We start from the raw sequence: 22,605 nt of genomic DNA on the forward strand, positions 1-22,605 counted from the left end.
TATGTAATATATACACCAAATTTAAACTTTCAATAAGATTAATTACATTAATTACAAATTCTTAGCATTACGACGAGAATGAATGCGCCCAAAACAAGAACCGATTTACTTTTTTTCCATTCATTGGGTTTAAAGTGAATAAACTTAATAATAATTTGAAGAAAAATACTTATCTGAATTCTACATATGTTTGGATCTTATCTAACAGAAAACAACACATATATATATATATTGACGCTGATCATTCTGAGCCCTTATTTATTTGGATGATTATAGATGAACCTGAAATTTATTTCTAATTAATTCTCGGTAATTTAAATTTCAAAAGTCTTATGTTTCGATATTACTGGAAATGTATCGTGATCTATAATATCGTATTTCATCGTCTGGGACGTGCAATACGGTGTTTACGTTGAAAATTTCTAGATTCTGGCAGAAACAAGAAGTCCGGAGTTATGACATTTACGATCAGTCATAAATTTAGCTCGGGTACAGGGAACCGGACGCGCCTAAAAGGACAGGTCAGAGCTTGTTACAATTGCCTGTGAATGAGGGCCAGTATGATTGGGTTGCCTCGTTCAAGCTTCCTACGGAAGATGGGATGAAAATGTATATGTCAACACCATCTTTCGAATTCCCGGCGTGGGGGTGCAAGCCATTCCACAAAAGGGGAGACTTTCACAATATTCCGAACTGAACGGACGTGACCCTGGCACGCTCCGGGACCTAGCTAGCCGATAGTGTAACGCTGTAACTTAAAGCTAAGAATACATTAATTTAACAGTGTGGTGAATTAGCAGGTGAATAAACGTCAATTGGCTCAACTCTCAGAAAAACGCTTTCTTCGGCATCGCTACCCTGAGACCCATGCAAACCGACCCAGCTAGTTTCCCGTACCTATACCGATCTTCCTTAGTTTGATCTGTGAGAACAACTTCCAGTAGCCATCATACACTGTCCTAAGGTAGAAACAGGTGTAGCAGGGATAGCACCATTCCGACTGCGCCGATACAAGCAAAGGCGGGTTGGAAAAGAGCGGTGTTAATATATATATATATAATGAAATTAATTCGACCAGTAACGTTCAAGAAAATTTTCGCTGTTTACTCTGAGGACCAAATGAAACTTACAAATGCTTTCTTTTGTGTGAAGATTGAAGATGTGAGTTTTAATATTAAACCAGGAGACATGTCTGAATACTACCGTCCGAAGAAAGGTTAAATAACCTGTGAACCACATTTTACCAAACCTGCCTAAAGAATGGCTACTGCCTTGCAGCCCATCGCTCACGAAAGAGCAGAGCGCACATAGGAGTCACCGTGCTGCAAAATCAGGACACACTTCGTAGTTTTCAACAGATTTCATTCTTTTTCTCTGCCTCAATGAGGATGATGGCCATATTTTTTACCTGACGTAAAGGAGTACGTGTTTGTGTGATTATAAACATATGTATGAGAAGAGTAATTTGAAGTAAGTAACTGAATTAATCAAACAATGAAATTTATCTTCATTTCAATAGTTTCCTGACTACTTCTACACACCGCATATATCCACACAACACATGGAACATTACGATATTGCAGTATGTCTGTACGATAACTATCATGCCGTTTCATTTGACTGTTATGTTTTTAATATTAGTCTGATTTCACATATTTTTGTAAATGTGAAGAAGAAGAAGAAAATAGGAGGTGGAAGAAAATCCGAGAATGCTGGTCTATAGGTAATCTTATAGACTTGTATTCTGGAAAGGCTTGGTTTGAATATAGGACAAGTCCCTATGTACCCTGATTGATGATTTTCATGACTTGTCTCAGTCCATCCAGGCAAATTCCGGGAGAATACCTAATTAGAAAACCCTGAAAGCAGCAGTGAAGAAGGAACAGAGCCGGATGTAAAGTAGCGGAGGTGCAAAGTGTTCTGTATTGCCTCCAAATGAGGTTTATTCAACGACACTCCCGGAATCTCCGACAATATGTCTTCCAATTGCAGGATTACCGGTGAATGAGTTGGGAAGAATATGAAAGTAATCGGTCATAGAAACGTGAGGTACTATCAAAGCATTATCCTGGGGAGCCTGAGGAAAGGTAATGTGTTCTTAATTAAGGAGGATTATATATATATATATATATATAGATAGATAGATAGATAGATAGATAGATAAATAGATAGATAGATAGATAGATGTGAGGTCATCTGCAGCGGAGCAGGGCAGAGCAGTCCGTTTTAAATACAGTACCCTGGGTCGTATTTTTCACCGCTGCTATGTTCTCTGTTTATGGATACTTTTCTACCAGAAAAGGAACAGTAATAATTGAATAGCTTAATTGTTAGTGGGGTGGGACTAAGTCCCTTGTACTGCGGCCACTTCTGGCCTATTGTACCAGGCCCAGATGATAGGTGAGGGTGATTGTGGAGCAATTGGTGGAATGAAGATTGGCAGGGGAAACTGAAGAAAACCTGCCCCACCACCACTTTGTCCACCACAAATCCCACTTGACCAGACCCGGGATCGAACCCGGGCCACCGCGGTGGGAAGCCAGCGACTAACNCTCCGAGTACCTCGGTTTCTCCTGTCAATCTTCATTCCACCAAATTCTCCATCATCATAATCACCTGGGGCAGGCTACATTAGGCCAATCAGTGGCCGACGTGCCAAGTGGACCCAGTTGGACTCCACCCCGCACTAAGCGAATTAAAAAAAAGGCATGAACTATCTTCGCTCGGTCGGACGCTGGGATCGTGGGTTCGAAAACCTCTTAAGTCATGGATCTCTGTGTGTGCTTTTTTTTCTGAGTTTATGTTGCCCTTTGTGTAAGTAGCGGTCTTGATACAGGCTGATCCCCCGTCCAAGGAGTCCTACCGTCTGTGTAAAGAAGATTATGGAACTGAAGAAGAGGCCAGGGCCAAACAAAGGCTGTAGAGCTATTAATGGAAAATGAACGAGAATATACTCGTATTATATCCCATGCCTCCGGTAAATGGAAATTGGCCAAAAAGTGAAAATTACAAAACAGAACAAAAATGTCTCCTAGATATCATTACCCCGAAATCCACTTAAGAGCGTCGAAGTAGAAATGCGAAGGACTTTCTAAGCGTAGGGTGGCATTAGATTTATAGCCGAGTAAATTCTAAGAGGCAGCTCAGTCGAAGCAGGTCTATTACAGCTGACAACAGCAATGTAAATAGAATAATTACGGCTCAAGTTATTGTTAAGGGAAATTTTTTCAACAAATAATATAATAAAATAGCATGTATCTGTAAATAGTTAGTTTTTATAATGAAATTAATTTAAACATATATTCGTAATGTTTCGTATTCTTTACCACATTATGATCACTTAAGAGTCGTGTTACTTCTTTGCCAATATACACTTCCATGAACAGTAGAGCTCTTACACTTCTCTTTGAAGTTGAGGGGAACGTTGCCATGTGCTTAGTGAACAACCACGCCAAGAACTCGCGTGGGATAGCGGAGGTGTATATACGCATTCGTAATCTCTGTGGTAAATGGGAGTTGCCACCTTTATGACCTAACCTTTTACCCACAGGGAAGAAGCCAGGCATTTATTGGATAGGAGGCTAAGTGGACCCCAACAGTCTTTATACCAGCTTTGGTGACAATATCTCTTGTCTCGGCTTAAATCGAACCCAGCTTGCTCGATTGTCAATATTGAAGCCTAGTCGCTTTTCTGAGAGTTATTCCTTCTCCACATCCAATATGAAGAACGCTTCAGTACACTTGAGACCCATTATTATACTGTAATGGCGTGAGAGGGGAGTTGATCTGCCTACAATATGAAGCGGGCTTCAGTACGCTTGAGACCCATTATTATACTGAAATGGCGTGAGAGGGGAGTTGATCTGCCTACAATATGAAGCGGGCTTCAGTGCACTTGAGACCCATTATTATACTGAAATGGCGTGAGAGGGGAGTTGATCTGCCTACAATATGAAGAGGGCTTGAGACCCACTATTATATTGAAATGGTGTGAGAGGGGAGTTGATCTGCCTACAATATGAAGCGGGCTTTAGTACGCTAGAGACCCATTTTTGTATTGAAGTGGTGTGAGGGGGTTTATCCGCCTACAACATGAAATAGGCTTCAGTACACTGGAGACTAATTATTATATTGAAGGGGTGTGAGAGGCGAGTTGATCCGCCTACAATATGAAGCGGGCTTCAGTACACTTGAGACCCATTTCTGTATTGAAGTGGTGTGGAGGAGCTGATTATAAATTATTAGCGTCCTATTACAGTCCAAATAAGGCAAAGAACTCGCCTCTGTATTAAAGTAAACAGGACAATATTTACAAAAATACGTACACTATCCCTCATATCCATGTGGGTTTTCCGAACTTACCTAAAGTGATAACTTATAGAAGGGCTTAATTAACATCATTATATACCCCAAATAGATACAAACTTTTATGTGCCAAATGTAAAAGGTGTTAATGACCGAGATGAAAATAATGCAATGTAGCTGTATTTCCTTATTATAAATTATATTATATCATTGATATTCATCTCAGTCAATTCTTATTCTTGATTCCTTCACGTATTAGACTAAGGAATTCCTTGCATCATCTAATCTCTCCATCTTCTCCTCGGCCTACTGAATCCTCGTAATTAATTTCTTAATTCTATTGTCCTCTGTTCGTTTTACACGAGACTCCAATTTCCCTTTCTCTGTTCTCCCCCAATTTCATTTAAAATTTTAATTTCTAGACAGATCCTAATGCCGTCATTTCTTGTTTTACGGTCCGAATTCAGCCACTGTTCCCTAAAATCTAATTTCTGTTATTTTAACGCTACACTGTGGTAATTAACTAGTATCAGATTTCCATTCCCGCACAGAAATATTGCCCTGACCGTTGTCTTTTAAAAATCGTTTTAGTACAGACTAAAATTAAATTATCTTAGAAGCACGTGAAAGAAGACACAGCTTCTGGAAAGACACCAGTGAAAGGCGTTAGAAATGGATGGGATTAAAGGGGCATATGAATTAGATGCTCTCTGCAACGTGAAGAGCGAGATTGATGAAGATTGGTCAGAGATATGAGATGTGATAACCTAGACGGGCACAGAAGTTTCAGTGAAACAATTTAGAAGGAAGCAGGAATGATTTACACACTGAAGGCAACGTTCTTTTGCTTATATATAAGAGTAAGGTAAAGTTGTCCCTGTGCTTAACTAATTAAACACTATACTATGAAGACTAACGAGGGAGTGTATATATAGATCCACGTTTCCTTGACCTCGACACTCTTTGGATTTGAGTGGTCAGTTCACGCTCCGACTTCTTAAACCCCCCCTCCCCGGTACCCACTGAATAGGAGGCTGGGTGGGGCCCAGAACCGGTCTGAACGACGTGGAGAAGAGAAGATTCTTGATTTCAGGGGGACTCCGACCCCTCGGTCGTTCAGCCTGTAGCCAGTCGCTAATCGGACTGCGCTATACCGGCTCGGAATATAGAGGAGTTAGTAAGTAAAGTAAAGCTATCCCTGTACCAGGCTGTGAAGGCCCATGGGGTTATGAGACGTTGAGGGTCCCACATTTTCTAGACAATCGGCTCAAAGATGGCGGTAAGGTTATCAGCCTTACGCTCCGGCCGCGCTTTACTCTCCATGAAAATTATTTAATTAATTCCTGGTTCTCATTTCTGTTAGAGGCTGAGTCGACCCCAGGGCCATAGTGCGTCTGGAAGGATTAGGTCAATTGAAAAAAATCCAATGACCTCATCGGGACTTGAACCTGCGACCCTCCGGCTTGTAGCATAGCCCCTCAAACAACTTGAGGTTCTCACTGCGGATTGGTAGAAATGTACCTACGTACCAAGCTACACGGACTCAGAACAGTCTACTTTCCTATCGAAGCAAGAGAGTGTAATAAGAACACTGACCTACAACATGAAGAAAATGATATCTGATCCAAGTAGGTATACAAACTGAATAGGTCGCACAGGAGCACAAACATTTGAGGTCAGAAAGGTCTAGACTTAAATTTCATGAAAGAAATGAGGAGGAAGAGAGAATAGATCCAATATATAGCAGGCAAAGCTTTTAAATCAGACCTGAGGGAAGAGACCGCCATATTGTTTATCATCAATCTACGTACATGCAGTGTTCCAGCAGGTAGGGCGTCCCAGAACACTATGCAACAACAGCAAATAGAACAATTGCCGACTGTTAAAGCCAGTTTGAACTATATAAGGATTAGTGAAAGCAAGTGTTAAGAAAATCACAGCATTCAGCTCATAATAAAATACTGAAGCAAATTATACATAGAGAGTTGAAACGAGAAGTTTACGTTGTAACGCTATTGGTACGACAGAAGTTCACTTAGTATTTAGTTTAGTCAACAAGTATATTTTAATAGGAAAGGGAGTACTAAAGGGTCAGCTTGCTGAGATATTTCTGTCTTCAGCTCTGAATTCTTTACACTCACAATGAGATATATGATTGAGGATCAAGTTTTCATTGGCAGATCCTTCATAAGAAAGTTTACACTCAGTTAATTCAGAGTTACACGTAAATATCAACACGAGTGTTCATGAAGTCGATTATGTCGAAACCAGTAAAAAAATTGAGGACCACGGATAAAGTGTGTCACAAAAAGAGAATTTTCGTCATCACATGTTGACTCTGTATCTCCTACAGACGACAGCGCCATTTTCTGCTCCTATTTTCTGATCCTACTCCTGCCAACTGAGATTAGTATCGCATTTGGTTTGAATGGAAACGCCAAAACCTACCAACAAATGATAAACACTCCCTTGTGTTCAATAATTATATATGTATGTATCACTATAATTTCTGTAAAATTTTATATTGCCTATACACACCTATCTAGTATTTAAAAAACGGAAATTCGGAAATAGTGATGAAATCAATTATTCACAAACAGCATTGCCATTGCAAACTAGTTAAGAAATATGCAACAGAGCTATATTTGTTTCAAAACAGTTGCAGAAAAACAGAATTAGTGCTTGTTCCTCATCGCACCGTGCCTACATCGCATCTTTCTCACATTTATCACTCTAATAATATTAGAGTCGCCATTATGCATGTTTTTTTCTCTCACACTACAACCTCCCTCTTAGGTTCTAATTTTCTCCCTTGCACCATCTTTCCAGACCGCCTCTGTGGTCTAGTGGTCAGAATTCCTGGCTACAGATCCAGAGGTCCGAGTTCGATTCCCGGTGCTACCAGATTTTCTGGAAAGTAGTGGGTTTGGAACAGGGTACACGCAGTCTCGTGAGGATATTTGAAGAGCTAATGAAAGGAAATAACAGCTCCGGTCTAGAAAACCGAAATGAACGATCTTGGGGATTCGTTGCCCTGACCATGCGACACCCCCTATCCGCTAAAGTTGGCACTAACTTCGCCGATAAGCGGTGGTAACTCGGTCGGTATAGTTCACTTGCGGAGTAAAACCACGGAGTTCTTTTTTTTTACCATATTTCCATCCCCCCCTAAAACAACTTATAAAATACAGAATACCAAGAAATTATTTATATTAATTATTTACTCACACACACAGACATATTACTTCTCATTATGTACCAATAATATTTACCTGAACACATATCCATTTACTACACACAATTAACTACGATGCATGCAATTACGTACGGCAAGATATGTGAAACGTGCGCTTTCGCCTTAAAATTCGTTTCGTCACAGACCATTGCACGTTTTTTCTTTCAGATCGAACTTGAAACATAATGGACGGCTTCGCTTTCTGCACCTACATTCTTCTCCCATCTGCCGTTAATAGCGCTGATCGACCCTTTCAGTAAGGCCGAGGGGAGAGAGCGTTACTTGAACACAAGAGAGGTCTACTCTCCCACAGTTAATTTGAACCATGATTCCAGAAATGCAGTAGATGGAGTTACGGAAAAAGTAGATACACATAGTCAAACACAGTTTGTTCCACTGACAAAATAGAATATGATCAATCCCTAATATCTAGTTCCCTGGCTATAAAAACACGTTTTATATTTACAAAGATCGGAGTTCGTCCGTTTCCCTTGCTTCAGACAGTTTTCTCTCTCCTATATTCCCTGTAGGAAAGTGTCTTGCCTGACAAAATCTCACCCTGCAATTAACGTTTATGTCAGAAACGTGGGGATACATGTGTTATGTTCAATACAGATATGACAGATGGCACTACAGAACAATGATTGTATGGCAGAAGACACGTCACTTATATTCCTACTGTACAGAATCCCAATGCTACCAAACATATATTTTTGTCGTTATATTTAGGTATTAGCTCGTAAACCCCACTTTGGTATTCCCAATTTTTCATGGCGAGGAGGTTACAAGCACCGAAATCCTCGAAGGTTCTGCTGGTGGTATCACAGCTACAGAGAGGTAAATGCTAAACAAAGAGGAATGATCAGGTCCTGCAACTTCAGACATTTGAATATTCACATATTCCACAGACCCTGAGACCAATGTATAGCTCAGAAAAGGGGAACGAGTGTGTGTAGTGGAAATTGGAACAGGCTGGACTGCCTGCGTCATCAAGTGAAGAAGTACTCCATCATTCATCAAAAGCATGCAGTTAGGTTATGAGCTGACGTGTTGAGATCTTGCGTATGTGGTTCTACTACCTAATCCTACAGAAGTAAGTAGATAATTCTATACGAGACACTTCAGCCATTATACTTTCTATTGATAATGAAGTACTTCACTCTTTTTATTGCTTCATCATCAGTAAATAGATAATTTTATAGCTTGTAATTGTAGACGTGTTACAGACTGTTGTTGTTGTTGTTGTTGTCTCTGTTAATAGTAATAGTGTCTTTGGAAGCGGAGGAACTTATTAAGTCCGTGGTAGTCTGAGAAGTGACGCCATGTAATCTCGTAAAATGTTACCGTACTACACGGCGTCAAATATTACAAGTCTACAGTTTTAATGTTCGCCGTCATGGGAATCGTCCCATAAGCACTTCCGTTTATTTAATTACAGACACCCTCAGCATTAACCTTTATGGATATCACATCAAAATTCGCACCGTCGCCATGTTTAAAACTGACTTACAAACAACATTTTATGCATAATTTGTATGATTGCTTACACACTATCATCATTCAACATTTAATACTTTGTATCAAATGGTACATTAGTTGTCACTGTTCAAAGCAAATCTAAAAGAAAATTTTCAGACTGCCGCAATGCTGTTCTTTTACTTGCTATATTCAATGACATGGACAGAAGTTTAGCAAATTTCGAAGATCTCTTACCTTACACAGTTCAATGAACCCATATTAAGCGGCAGTAATGTGGCCCCCTTCGTCATAATTTCGTCCGTCCTCTGCCTTATTATAATTGATAACCCGAAATTAACCCACTGACCTCATATGACGGTTCGAGATCTCCCACAACCACCGTGGGGCTTACATTAGCTACTTTACGGGCTCTGCAACGACAACGAAAAATGCAGTAGTTTAGTTATTTGAAAGCAGATGTGGTAAACCCGTATACTCGCAGCTTTCTTTACGTTATCCAGAGCCATCTATTTTGAAGTATTTAAATTTATGTATGGAGGCAAATTGAATATATTGTGCCGATCACAGTGGCCACGCGGTCAAAGACACGAGCTGTCTTCTCTGGCTCGAAAGCTTGGATCTTGGGTTCGAATCCCACTCAAAGCATTGATGACTGTGTGAGTTTATTCTGTTTGTGTTGTTCTGTAGCGGCCTTGCGACTGGCTCATCTCAAGTCCATGAGTCCTATCGACTGTGTATGGAATTAGGAAACTGAAAAAGCGGCCAAGGTGCGACAAAGGGCTGCACAGCCATAGACAGACTGTGCACATTGCGTAATTAGCAGGTTAGAGGTTTAAGAAATGTGAAGTTGCATTTACTCCCAGTGGCATACTGTCCATGAAAATATCATGAAAATTCGTCACCTGTTTCAAAAGCCGAAAGTGGCTACACACGCAAGCACGCGCGCACAAACAAACAAACAAACAACTTGCAAGGCGATCAAATTAGCCTTCTTCAGTCCATATATGCCTAAAGTGGGCTGACAACCTGTACATACCTTCTAGGTACTCATGGTGAAATTTTCAATTGGTTCTTAGGAGAAAAATAAACCTCACAGAATAATACTCAAGGGTTCGTGGAAGACAAATGGCCAAAAATATGAATGTAAATATCGTGTAGTTTTCAAGAATCAGGAAACAAATATGTTTACATATCACTCCTTTCTACGGGTTCTGAGAATGTTTTAGAATGTTTAGTTTACATTGTTAATCTGTCATAGGAAAATTCCTGTTCCGAAAAAATTGTAATACTCGTAACATTCCTGCTCAAATTCTGGGAGCCATATAGACATGAAGCCTACATTCTTTATATCGGCGGGTAGATCCTCCTTCATATAATGTTGCCACCAGGGTACGAGTATGACCCATTAAAGGCACTGAGAACATAAATTACATTTTAATTTCTTTAGCCCCTCATGTATCTTATCTTCCTCCCTCATTTCTATCTTATTGCTTCCATAATCCTTTACTTTCATCCCTTCTCACTCTTCTCCTCTTCTTTTCTACCTCTCCTTTACGTTAAACAGTTCCAATACCGCCACTCCTTTTCGTGCCTTCCCTCGTTTCCTCTTCATTTATTTGCCATCTTATATTTTTGTATATCCTGTAAGATTCGCCTACAAACTTCTTATCAAAGGCAGAAGACAGTTTACGTTCCTGCCGTATCCTAACAAATGTGGACTGGTTCTTTCTCCATCGTCAAGGCAATTGGATATTATTTACATGTGGATATTTAATTTGCTCTGTGGTTAAGGAAAGGAGCAAAATTTCACACCAGAAGTATTTGTTTTTACTCTGCCTCCTACATTTATTGAAAATTTGTGCAGAACCGGGATCAGACCCAAACGAATCCCTTACCGGGATGCACCAGTAAATATAGTTACTTGCAAAGTGTGGATAGCTGGCGTTTATTTCTAAGCAAGAGAAGCTACATTTCTTTCGTCACCGTGTACGGGCCAGCTCTGAGGCAAACCAAAATCATTTCCGGTGAAGACCGTGCATAAATCGGTCAGGGACTAAAGCTAACCACACACCACCATCTCGTGCTGAGGTGGAAGTGCGTGGAAGTTTGTTCTCACTATCCTATGAGTTTTCGTGGCGTGCATCTTAAGCAGAATGGAAAATTAAACTTCACTAAGTTTGTGGCTTCAAGCGAAGTTATTTCCTCACTGAACACTGAGCAAACGGCAAGAATATTGACCATGGTGTTACAATCAGTTATGTTGACAATGACTATATGAACACTGCCTTAAACCATTAATCTTGACACACCGCACAACACGTTTTAATCCATTGAGAGTCCATGATCGGAACTTCTAAGTTCCATAATCGTCTTCACTAAATGTACATTCTTCATCCTGCTGGAGTTGTTACATTTTCTCGTGTGCTGTTAGTTTTTACTGCAACAACCAAAGAAGAGACAATTAGACTAGTACAGTTTGAACCAGGAAGATGGAGCACTAACCACGTCCATTCAGGTCAAATAGAATCTGAACATCAAAATGGCGGAAAGGCAGACCCATTTGTTTTGCGCATAATTTTTGTATTTTTTGCCCGAGGGGGGAAACCTGAGTATTTCGCTCTGTGACATCGAAAGAGAGAATATATTTTACTAGACTGATTTCGACACGGTCAGTGTGCCAGCATCCTCAAAATGCAAAGTGAGTAACAGCATAGACGAGCAGAAATGATCAGGATACAGTCAGCCTAACAACAAAGGGTGTCCGGATGAAAGGTATCCAAAATAAAATAATTATATCTCAGAACACTTTTATTATACACATTTATGGGTTACACCATTGCAAAGGGAAACCCTTAAAGCTTTTTCTGAGTATATAACTTTGTCAATAAATACAATGTGGGCTCCCTTAATGACACGACAGATATACAGACGAAATGCGACCTCGTTTCACGTTCAGTGATTCAGTATTTAGGGGGTGGGTTTCCCCATGCACCGCGAGTGCTCGTTCCACGTTACTTGAAGCATTTTTGGTATTATCGCAGCCACATCATCCGTTATTCGAGCTTTCAAGTTTTGAAGGTGTTTGTTCTTTACCCGGTAGACAATGTTCTTCACATAACCCCACAAGAAAAAGATCCACTGGCGTTAAATCTCGCGACCTAGGAGGCCAAGCGATTGGTTCACTTCTGCTGATCCATCTCCTAGCCATGTCTCTGTCCAGGTGATTCCTAACATGGTGGCAGAGATGTGGCGGCACTTGCGAGTAAGCCGGGTATGAAAAAAAATCTTTCCGATGATATAAACCGGATACGTGTATGAAAATTAGTTTCCGATATATATATTTTTTTATTTTGTATACCTTTCATCCGGACACTCGGTATAAGTGGTCTCCAATTTACAACATGGGTGCTTTTCCATGTTGTACTATATAAATTAGAAATCACAACATCTGAGCTGCATTTAACATGCAAAATGATTTAAAATCTTGCATATAAGCGTTAAGCAAACTTAATTTTCTCATTAGTAAACGACGTTAAAAAGAAAGAACGGAGAATTTCACTAATTAAATAGGAGACTGCTCTCACTCACTCACGCATGGAGCTGAGCCCTTCTTAAGAAGCCGCCAATTCTGCAGCCACTCAAAAACTTCCCAGCATTTTACGGAATCCGAAGGTTCATTACCGTGTTCACAGGAGCCCTCCACTGGTCCCTATTCTGAGCCAAATCAATCTAATTCCTACCACACCATTGTATCACTCTAAGATCCATTTTAATATTATCCACCCACCTACTCCTTGGTCTTCCTAGTGGCCCTTTTCCTTCTGGTTTTCCAAAAAATATCCCATATGTATTCCTCTTCTCCACATTTCGCTCTACATGCCCTGCCCATCTAATCCTCCTTGACTTGGTCATTCTAATTATACTTTGAGAAGTGTACAAGTTATGAAGCCTATCATTGTGTAGTTTTCTCCAACCTCCTGTCACTTCGTCTCTCTTCGGTCCAAATATTATCCTCAACACCCTGTTCTCAAACACCCTCAGTCTAGGTTCTTTCCTTAATATCAGAGACCAAGTTGCACACCAATACAGAGCCACAGGCAAAATTATAGTTTTGTATATTCTAATTTTTATGTTTTAGACAGTAGACGAGAAGACAAAAGGTTCTGGATTGAATGGTAGCAAGCATTACCAGTGTTAAATCTCCTCTTAATTTCCTCCTGAATAAAGTTTTTAAAGTTTTGATTTTTTCCCAAATATCTGAACTCTGCTGCACAGAACATAAATGAACATGACATTGTTTTCGATAAGAAAACACACTGAATTGAGAATATCAATATGAGAGGGGCACAAATTCAGAGTTGATTCCTGGATATCATTCTCGAAAATCACTTTTCACGGATTATGAGCACGTTAGAGTCACTTTTCCTATTCCATTTATGAGGAGAATTATTATCCAAAATATGCTAAAATCTTCCTTAAATGGACCAGCAATGTGCACACAAGATTTAACGTTAGTGTTTGTAAGAGCAGAGTATAATGTACAGTATAAACCCGTGTATCTAATTCTGTCTCTTCTTTCTTTTTCAGAAATGGGGCCGATCAGCATGGCTGGCCTAGCCTTTCACTAGACACCCAGGCGAGTCATGCACGGGAGCGCGGCATGATGGATGTGAAGTTAGGAGCCCTAAAAGGCAGAAGGAGTAGGAGGCTGGAGGAAAATGAAAAATGAACTTCATAATTCGTATTTTTCACCCAGCGTAACTGATGTAAAGAAACTGATTTATTTTAAATATTAAATTAATATTTTCTTTTTTCGTTTTTTCCTTCTCTTCAACCTCCGCTTACTCAAGGATTAGACCGATGGCCTATTCCGGTTTTAATGGAACACGAAGATAAAATTTGTGTGCAATTTCTTGTGGGTTGAATTACAGAGAACAACACTGGCTGTGCATGTAACACTCATGGGAGATGTAAAAATACATAAAAAATTTAGACGGGAAACCTGAAGGGAAGAGACCTTTTGGAAGACCCAGGAGAATATATGGGATGATGATAATACAATAATACAATCGATCTGAATGAAATATGGCGCGGACTGAATTCATATTGTTCAGAATAGGGTCCTGTAATGGGTTCTTGTGAAAAAAAAAAAATTGAGTTTCGGCTTCTTTAAAAGACAGAAAATTCATAACTAGCTGAGCGACTATTAGTTTCTCAATAAGGACTCTGTTACATATAGTTACTTAGTATGAATTTGTGTGAAATTTTGTTTGTCAAATACATAATGGAAATACACGCCGGTTGGTTAGTATTTGTTGCCTTTGTCTGTTAATTAGTGCACATAACGGGCATTCGGCTATTAAACGAAGCATTTCCTCTACACGTTCGATACCCAGAGTTAAGTGCTGGGAAAAACGTGCATGATGAATTCGAGTGGGTAGGGAAGGAAGCTGTTGCAGACTATGATGTTCCATCCAACATTTGTATGGCGCGACTGAGGAAACTCTTATCAGTGAGCACAGTCAGCCTCCGAATAAAAATCTGGACCTGGGAGATTTGGAATACGAAGTCAATAATTCGACTGCGATGATTGGTGATATTTGACCTCAGATAATCATTCAGTGATTTCCAGAACGCGATGCCCAACCCGGCTTCAGCTCTGCGCATTACATACCAAGAAAAAAGGGAATAACGAGACATGGCCTTCCCAAATTTAATAAAAAACGTACACAATTTTAGTTGGCAATCTGAAGGGAAGGGACAACTCGGAAAGTCCAGACGTAAATGGGAGCGTAGTAATGAAATGGATCTTACAGAAACAGGGTTTGAGAATGTGCAGTGGATTCGGCTGGCTCACGATATGGACCACCAGTGGGCTGCTGTGAATACGGTAATGCAACTTAGGTCTGAATAGAAGCGGGAAATTTCTTGATTGTATAAGCGACAACTAGTTTCTCAAGATAGACTTTTCCTGATGGAATTAGGTAAGTAGTTGGTTTGTTAGTTATATCAATATTTATGATTGTCCATTATCGAGCTTATGGCAAAAAGCGCATATTTCAGTGCCTACGTGTGTACTGTAAGAAAAAGAAAATTTTCTTATTCGTTAGCAATTTTAAAAGCAAAACAATGATATTAGGATGCATGTCTCATTTTATTCATACTGCTTACTAATTCCATAAATTTATAAATTATTTATTACATTTTACAAAAAATTAATATTGAATTACAAGAAATATTTATTAAGAATCAATCTTTATTTCTTTGACAAATTTGTCCTGCAAGTAAGTAATGTATGTTTTTGGAGGTTATCCATCATCGTCTTGTCTATTTTTAAAGATCCCTCCTGTTTATTCATCAAAACACAACGTTTCGGAGACTGAATTCTGTCCCTGTCCTCAGGTAGGGTAGGAGGTAGAGGCTAGCCCTGTCTATTAGACCCAACTAAGTATGTTTTAGCCGAGGACGGGGACAGAATACAGTCTCCGAAACGTTGTTTTAAAAAGAAACAGGATGGTTTTTTAAAAATAGAGAAGACGAAGGATAATGTCCAAAAACATGTTAATTGTAGAAATTTACCGTTGTCAGAAACTTTTAGATCTTAATTTCAAATTTGTCCTGTATTTAAACAGAATTAAAATGTTAGAACTTTCGCCATATAAATCTGTCGTGGCACAGAACAGTGCCCACCACTCCATTTCCCCTGCTCTTTCATTAACATAGTTGCTGCATAGTTAGTCTGCTCCTAGCAAAGACGCTCTTAACTTTACTTTGTAACCCAGATGCCTGCTAGGTCAGGCCTATCTGACAGTGTTGCTGCATTGGAATGTGTTGTGACGATCACCTCATACTATGCATGATTGCCAACAAAACAAAAACTATGAAGAGCCTCAGTTCCATATACTTAAATGATGTTATCAACATATGAACTAGAGACAGTCTAACTCTGTGGCAAAGTGGTGACTATGTCACACCCTGTTTTGTAGCAGCTTCTTGTACTTCCCTGTCCATCGCTTCTTAGTTCTTGCAGTCCTGCTTCTCTTCTGCAGATTGCGGCCTGTATGCGACTAAGCTTATAACATAGTTTCGGAAAAGTAATACTCAAACAGCAGTTTGCGGGTACCCTCCTTGCCACAAAGTCTTATATCCCTGATTTAAATAAATATTTGCAAAATCATCTAGACCCCTCCCCATATTCGGCTTTGTCATACCGTATATTCTTTTCTTCTAACAATTTCAGCAAACATAATGAATATGACCAACAAATGCAAGTGGTTGCATAGTGAGAAGGAGTACCAATTGTTTACCAGCATGTGTTGTTATGTGACCTGAATATTCACTTTATTTTCCAGAGACTTTATTGCTTTCAGAGATAAATAACCACTGGTCTTTGTTGAGATAAATACAGCGCGACTTTAAACAAAGAATAGATTGTGCTTTGATTTACCTTGATTTGTCTTGAGGGGTCGGGTTCTTTATGAGTAGAGATCGCTGGAACTGGAGCTTGGTGGACACGTGGTACAACTGCAGCTACCGCTGCTGTCAAAATGGCTACCGGAATTTGAGACAAAATGTCGAGTCGGTTGGTGACTGGAGCGCCGCCATGTAATGCGGTAGCGGAATGAACCATTGTGTCCAGCTGGCGGGGTATGAACAATAGCTCCACCAGCTGCATGCAGACGTTCCTCCCCGACCCCTACGCTGCTAAACACGATCCTCCGCTTCCAGCTCCACCACTTCTGGAACCAAGCTTCAAGTCATCACTCTTCAACAACTCACCATATAAATATCGGTATCTGAAAACTGCATCTGTCCAGTAAACTCTTTTCCAGTAACTGCTTATAAACAGTTAAACAGGCTTTGTATTCTGGGATATGCATACAAAATAGGATTCGTATTTGCCACTTCCACGTTACGTTTTCATACAAGTTATATAGATTGATAGACATAGGTCGCATCATGTACGTTATTAAAATTGAGAACTGAATATAGCAGCAAAGAACATTTGGAAATAAAGGAAAAGAATTACAGAAATAGAAGGAAATGAAACATAGACACTGAAAATTAAAATCGTGATAAGCACTGTAGAGTTGACACTACTGGGTATTAACAAAACGGAGATATTTTAGGAGATACAGACATCGAATCAGTTATCAAGATTATACAGAATTAGAAGAAAAGTTGGAAAGAACGCGAGAAATAGACGGTGCGAATAGAATAAAGAAACCGATTGTAGTACACATGTTTGGGGTAAACAGAAGTTCAGAAACACCTCTGAAGAGGTGAAACTGAAGAGGCAATACAGCCCAACAGTAGAGAATATGACGATAATGAACGATTTTGAAAGCTATTGAAGTGTTAATGAATCTTATGAGAATTATAAGGTTGGTTCTCTCTCTCTCTCTCTCTCTCTACATATCTTTTTTTCCTTGGCACTACAGCCCCAGCGGGCCTAGGCCTACCTCCATGAACTTCTCAGTTCACTTCGCTTTTTCTAGATCTTACACATTCGGTAGGACTCCTTGGGCGGGCGATCAGCTCGTCGCAAGTCCTCTACCTGTACACAAACATAGAAAAAGGCACACACACAAACTAAATATCCATGCCCTGAGTAGGATTCGAACCCACGATCCCGGTTTCCAAGCGAGCGAAGACAGTACACGCCTTAGACCGCTCGGCTACCGTGACGGGCCTCTCTACATATATACAATAAAAATACCCATAAGATTAATTAAACCTCGCTAAACAACGAAGGTAGTGGTATGAGTCGTCAGTTGTATGTCCCTGTCACTGCATTTCCACTGCTCCTTGTATAGGAGACGCGGTGCGTCGCACAGCCAGTCTGAACGCTATGGAGAAGAGAAAAATCTTTCCCCTGGCAGGAATCCAGTACCGATTTCTCAGTCTTCCAGCCCATAGCCTAGTCACAATACCAACGGAGCTACCTCAGCTCCCTCCCTCCTTCCCTCTTCTTTCTAGAAACACATATGTATAATATGTAAGTAAAAGAAAAGTAAAGGTATCCCTGTACCAGGCCGCGAAGGCCCATAGGGTTGTGTGATGTTGAGGTTCCCATATTTTCTAGACAATCGGCTCATAGATGGCGGAAAGGTTGTCAGCCTTACGCTCCAGCTGCCCTTTACCCTCAAGAATATTCCTGTTACTCATTTTTGTTAGAGGTTGAGTCGACACAAGGGCCATAGTGCGGCTGGAATGATTAGGTCGATTGAAAAAAAATCCATTGACCTCATCGGGACTTGAATCTGCGACATTCCGGCTGGTAGCATAGTGTCTCAACCAACTACGCTACCGCGTGCCCCTCATATATAATATGTTACTTTTATTATTTTTGTTATATCTTTACGTTTAGTCTAATAAACACTATCCTTCTGCTCGTTACGCCTATGCTGTCAGCGTGGTGGGTAAATAAATAAAGAATAAACTGAATTTAATAAAGCTCTTAATCATCAATTTTGAATGGGGCAGCTGGGTTCGATTCTCAAGAGGAGACCAGCTATTCTGACTGACAGAATTCCTCTGCCAATACTGGGAAAGTATCTTAAAACAGTACGTGAGCGCTATCTTTAACATCCATATTAATCTATTCTCTAGAAGCACCATCCCGTTACACCCTACACAGCTCATTCTATTGAGAAAACACCATTAAATACATCAACAAAAGCACAATACTTCTATTTGATATGTGTGGTTTAATTTACTGAGACTCTGTGTTGCATCTTACCTGATCTGGCCCCCATGCAGGCTCTGCCTACGAACACTGTGGAGTCGTTGCCGGACACATCTGAGTTGTTGGCGCCCAGGCCTCCAAGCACTACCCCATCTCTCTGGAGACCTCCAAGACGCGAAGCCCGTAGCGGCCCAACATCGCTGCAACAGCAACAGCAGCAGCAATGCATGCTGGAGACAGATAACGGTACAAGAATTTGGGGTTATGTAGGAATAAAGCTCCTGTGTTTGTACGAGTAGATTACTAAAGTGAAAGTCAAACAAGATGATGTGTGAGTGACTTGCGGTACAGAGAACAGAGAATCTGTAAGATTCCTACCCTACGCGATCGAGTAAAGTCAAAATTGCCTCGTGTTGTAATTCTAATAACGGTGTGTAAACTACCATATTGTAATTAATTAATATTTTCAATAATGTCATCACATATCTATATATTTTCACTTATTATAGTTACGTTTCTCCTCGATGAAAATATTTTTCGCTGTTCTAAGCCTAAAAGTAAAACTACTGCACTGACCAGAGAAAGTGGGCAGTATAGAAGGGAAAGCGTTAGTGATTATTTTACAGCTCACTTCCTGATGCAGCACAAAATCTTCTTGCCAATGTCGCTGACTTTGAGCACAGTACTCCAGTGATAAGTCTGATATTTGGAGGACTACTTTTCTTATGCCAATAGCATTACATTGTACAGCTGTGAAGGTACCTTAGAGACTACATGCTAAATACACGGATTGTGTGCAGAAATCTTTTCGAGAAGGTCCCTTTAAATGCGTAGTTTCTCTGCACAGCTTATCGCAGTTAGGTTATCCTTTACATGCAGACAGAAGCCGTGGAAGAGATTTTAACTTAAGCAGTTTATTTCGCGGAATCTCTATTCTTTTTAGGAAATTTAAATTAAGTTAAATATAAGATATTATTATTCTTGTGTTTAAACACTTTAATTAATGAGGGCATACGGAATATGTAGTATGAAACAAACAATAAGTTAATGATACTACTGAAGCAGAATTTATGCCTAACAGTTTCATGCAAAGCAGTGAACTACGAATATGGTTTTCCGGGTAGAATACTGCAGCAGTGCAGTGCCATTTTGTTCCTGTAACTCTCAATCGCTAGAGGCTAAGGCTGGGTCATGGTTTCTGCGGCGGGGTAGCCGCATCAAAGTAGTCCTCAGAATTAAATTTATAATATCAATAGTAACCATACTAGAAGAAACTTGAAGAAGTAAACAATTTAAACAGCAGAATTGTAGATGAGAATACTGTTTCTGTGACGCCGTAAACTAATTTTTGAATCAAACAGCTTCGAAACGACCAACATTGGCCAGTCTTAGGCGAGTTTAAGGGAGACGATATTCGCATCAAATTTGTATGTATAACAGTGTCTGGCCTTTGTACTGTAACGGACACGTGCTAAATACACAAGAAACATAAGTTAAACGAACCTACAGGGATAAATTTACCTTTATCTTACCTCATCAATACGAAATAATGTGTTCGCGTTTAAGAAATCAATTTACTTTTTAAGTAGAAATTAAGCTAAAAATAAATATATAACAAATGTTATTGGTGTAAACAAGAATAATGTGTATGTTACCATCAAATTATCCATGTTAACTTACCTCCAGCACCTGTAACAGTCGAAAACTCTAAGGAACGCTTGTCGAAATTTTCTGTTCATGAAGCAGTAAGTGATAGGGTTGCAACAGGAGCTGATGTAGGCAAGAAGCTGAACGAGAGACACCCCAGTGCTACCAACTGTGCGGTACACGGCTTCAGGGTTGAAGGTGTACCACGTGTTGAGCACATGTAAAGGTGCCCAGCACACAAAGAATTCTGCCACAACCACAAACAACATCCGGATAACCTGAGAACCAGAAAAACACGCTTTACAGACTCGGAGAAGTGCAGCACAGGAAAGGATGTTCATTGTCACTGTCAAGAAGTTAGATTATTAGATCAACTGCCTGATCTCAAGTGATTAATAGCAAGTAACAACAACATAACAACACCCCCACCATCATTATCATCATCATCATCGTCATCACCACCATCACCATCATCATCAATAACAATAATACCAATTCAAGGGAGTTGAATAGCAGCAAAAATAACAATACACAAGGAGTATTTTAAAGGCTAGACATATAGCATGTACAGGAAATGTATGCAAAATTTTAGCTTGAAAATCTTAAACCAAGGGACCTCTTAGGGGGCACAGAGGGCGAGGATGTGGATTGGAATTATCTGTCTCATGATAAGGCCAACAGACTCTGTGATTCTTTGGTTTTCATAAAATGCAGACAAGTTATTAACTAGTGGAGGAAACAATAGCTTCTTAGTTATGGTTCTGCCCCATACAGGTAGTTTCAGCTAAACCTTCAACAGTAACAATCCTTTCACAAATGTTTGAATAGTTTATGCTTTATATTTCTATTCATTTTGATAACATGGTTCATACTACTTGTGTATGGGATATGTTCTTGATCCTTAATACATGTCGCGAATTTCTTGTATTTTAAACTGATTTTCTTCGTAATAAAACAAAATATTATAATCCGAAGCAAATTAAGTAAAAATATCAGTTATAAAAGGTTGTCATGTTGAAATATTATGTAGTAACTTGCTACTTGGTTTCTGATATCTGTCAGTTGTCTAGAACACTGGATATAACATAAAATTTAAAAAAATCGTTTAAGTACCTCCCCAGACGAAAAATTAAGTCCTTTAGAAAGAGCTAATGTTAATCACTGGATTATTTGGGTGTAGTCTTTCATTCAGACAATTATATGAAAAAGTTATGTCTTTCCTTTGCACTAGCCAAACAGTCTTTTCTTTAAAGGCAATCTATGCCCTATGTTTGGAAGCCAATAAGTATTACTTTTCTTTTAACGTCAGAGTTACAGTAGGCACTAAATGTCGAAGCACAGGATGGAATTCTTTGCTCTTTTGGAACCAAAATATCATTGTAAAGGCTGTAATTTACACAGGTTTATGGGAATTTTATAACCTTACTTACTGCCACTAGAACATTGGATATTGAAGTAATACGACGAATTGTCCAGATAAGTGCAGATTTAGAAGTGACGATAAAAAGACAATTACTTGTGAAAGAAAAAGCGACTCTTATTGCAGAAAGACAAAAGTCGTGCTCAGAATCACTAAAACATGGAATTATTAAACCTTGACGTTTATAGTTCTGGATTTAACGTGAAAAAAACAATATTTCATTTTAATATCGGCCAGCATAAGGCCGTTATCAACAGCATTATTGTAGCTGGAGCATAAAATCCGCTGAGAAAATAACGTATGTATACGTGCAATATTTTTTTGCCTCTAAAACAAATGTTATCAAGAATAATTAACCTCAATTACATGAAAAGTTCTGCAAAGACAACAAGACTTTTGTTTATTCGAAGACACTAAATCTGGTAGTTTAAAATATATACACACTTGTCATAATTTTCTGTCATGAAGTTGATAATTCCAGGGTAAATGAATTAATACTTTCCACTGCCGTTTATTCTTGTATTCTTTTGCTAATATTCGTAGCAACTACAGCCTTTCATGAATAAATCATAATTGCAGAACAGCAGGCATTACGTAACTAAATGGATCACAGCCTTCCTTGACAAATTAAAATTTCTTCATCTACACAAAAATTTCCAACGTTTTATGAAACCTGAAGGTTGTTCTTAAGAGACTAACAATGCTGCCTTTCTTGTTAGCCTTCTATATTATTATTATTATTAATATGCTCTCTTTCTTATTCACTTTTATTTTGGCTCGAAATTCTGCTCTTCTGTTCTGGAACTGGAAATTGTTGGTGTCACTGCTCGG

General features: G+C 39.4%; 2 protein-coding genes across 15 annotated transcripts in view; one reads left to right on the plus strand and one right to left on the minus strand.

Annotated features, from left to right (window-relative positions):
• LOC111871565 overlaps positions 1 to 18,853 on the plus strand; it is a 32,488-nt gene extending 13,635 nt beyond the window's left edge. For 4 of the 5 annotated variants that reach the window (XR_004513746.1, XR_002844059.2, XM_033754159.1 and 1 more), the window contains one exon: positions 13,607 to 13,830. The gene's annotated coding sequence lies outside the window, so the exon portion shown is untranslated. Of the gene's footprint in view, positions 1 to 13,606; positions 13,831 to 18,781 lie in introns of those variants that run through there. The other variant, XM_033754160.1, reaches the window with a different exon arrangement.
• Positions 16,467 to 22,605, minus strand: part of LOC111871558 (cholecystokinin receptor type A) — a 578,235-nt gene continuing 572,096 nt past the window's right edge. For 7 of the 10 annotated variants that reach the window (XM_033754144.1, XM_033754143.1, XM_033754138.1 and 4 more), the window contains 3 exons: positions 20,388 to 20,632; positions 18,762 to 18,937; positions 16,467 to 16,769 (listed from right to left, as the gene is read on the minus strand). In XM_033754144.1, coding sequence (XP_033610035.1) covers positions 16,495 to 16,769; positions 18,762 to 18,937; positions 20,388 to 20,632 — 696 coding nt within the window. In that variant the 3' untranslated portion in view covers positions 16,467 to 16,494. The remainder of the gene's footprint in view (positions 16,770 to 18,761; positions 18,938 to 20,387; positions 20,633 to 22,605) is intronic. The other 3 variants (XM_033754146.1, XM_033754151.1, XM_033754149.1) reach the window with 3 other exon arrangements.

This window comes from Cryptotermes secundus, unplaced genomic scaffold (genome assembly GCF_002891405.2).
Source record: "Cryptotermes secundus unplaced genomic scaffold, Csec_1.0 scaffold152, whole genome shotgun sequence".
In the NCBI taxonomy this organism is placed as follows: Eukaryota; Metazoa; Arthropoda; class Insecta; order Blattodea; family Kalotermitidae; genus Cryptotermes; species Cryptotermes secundus.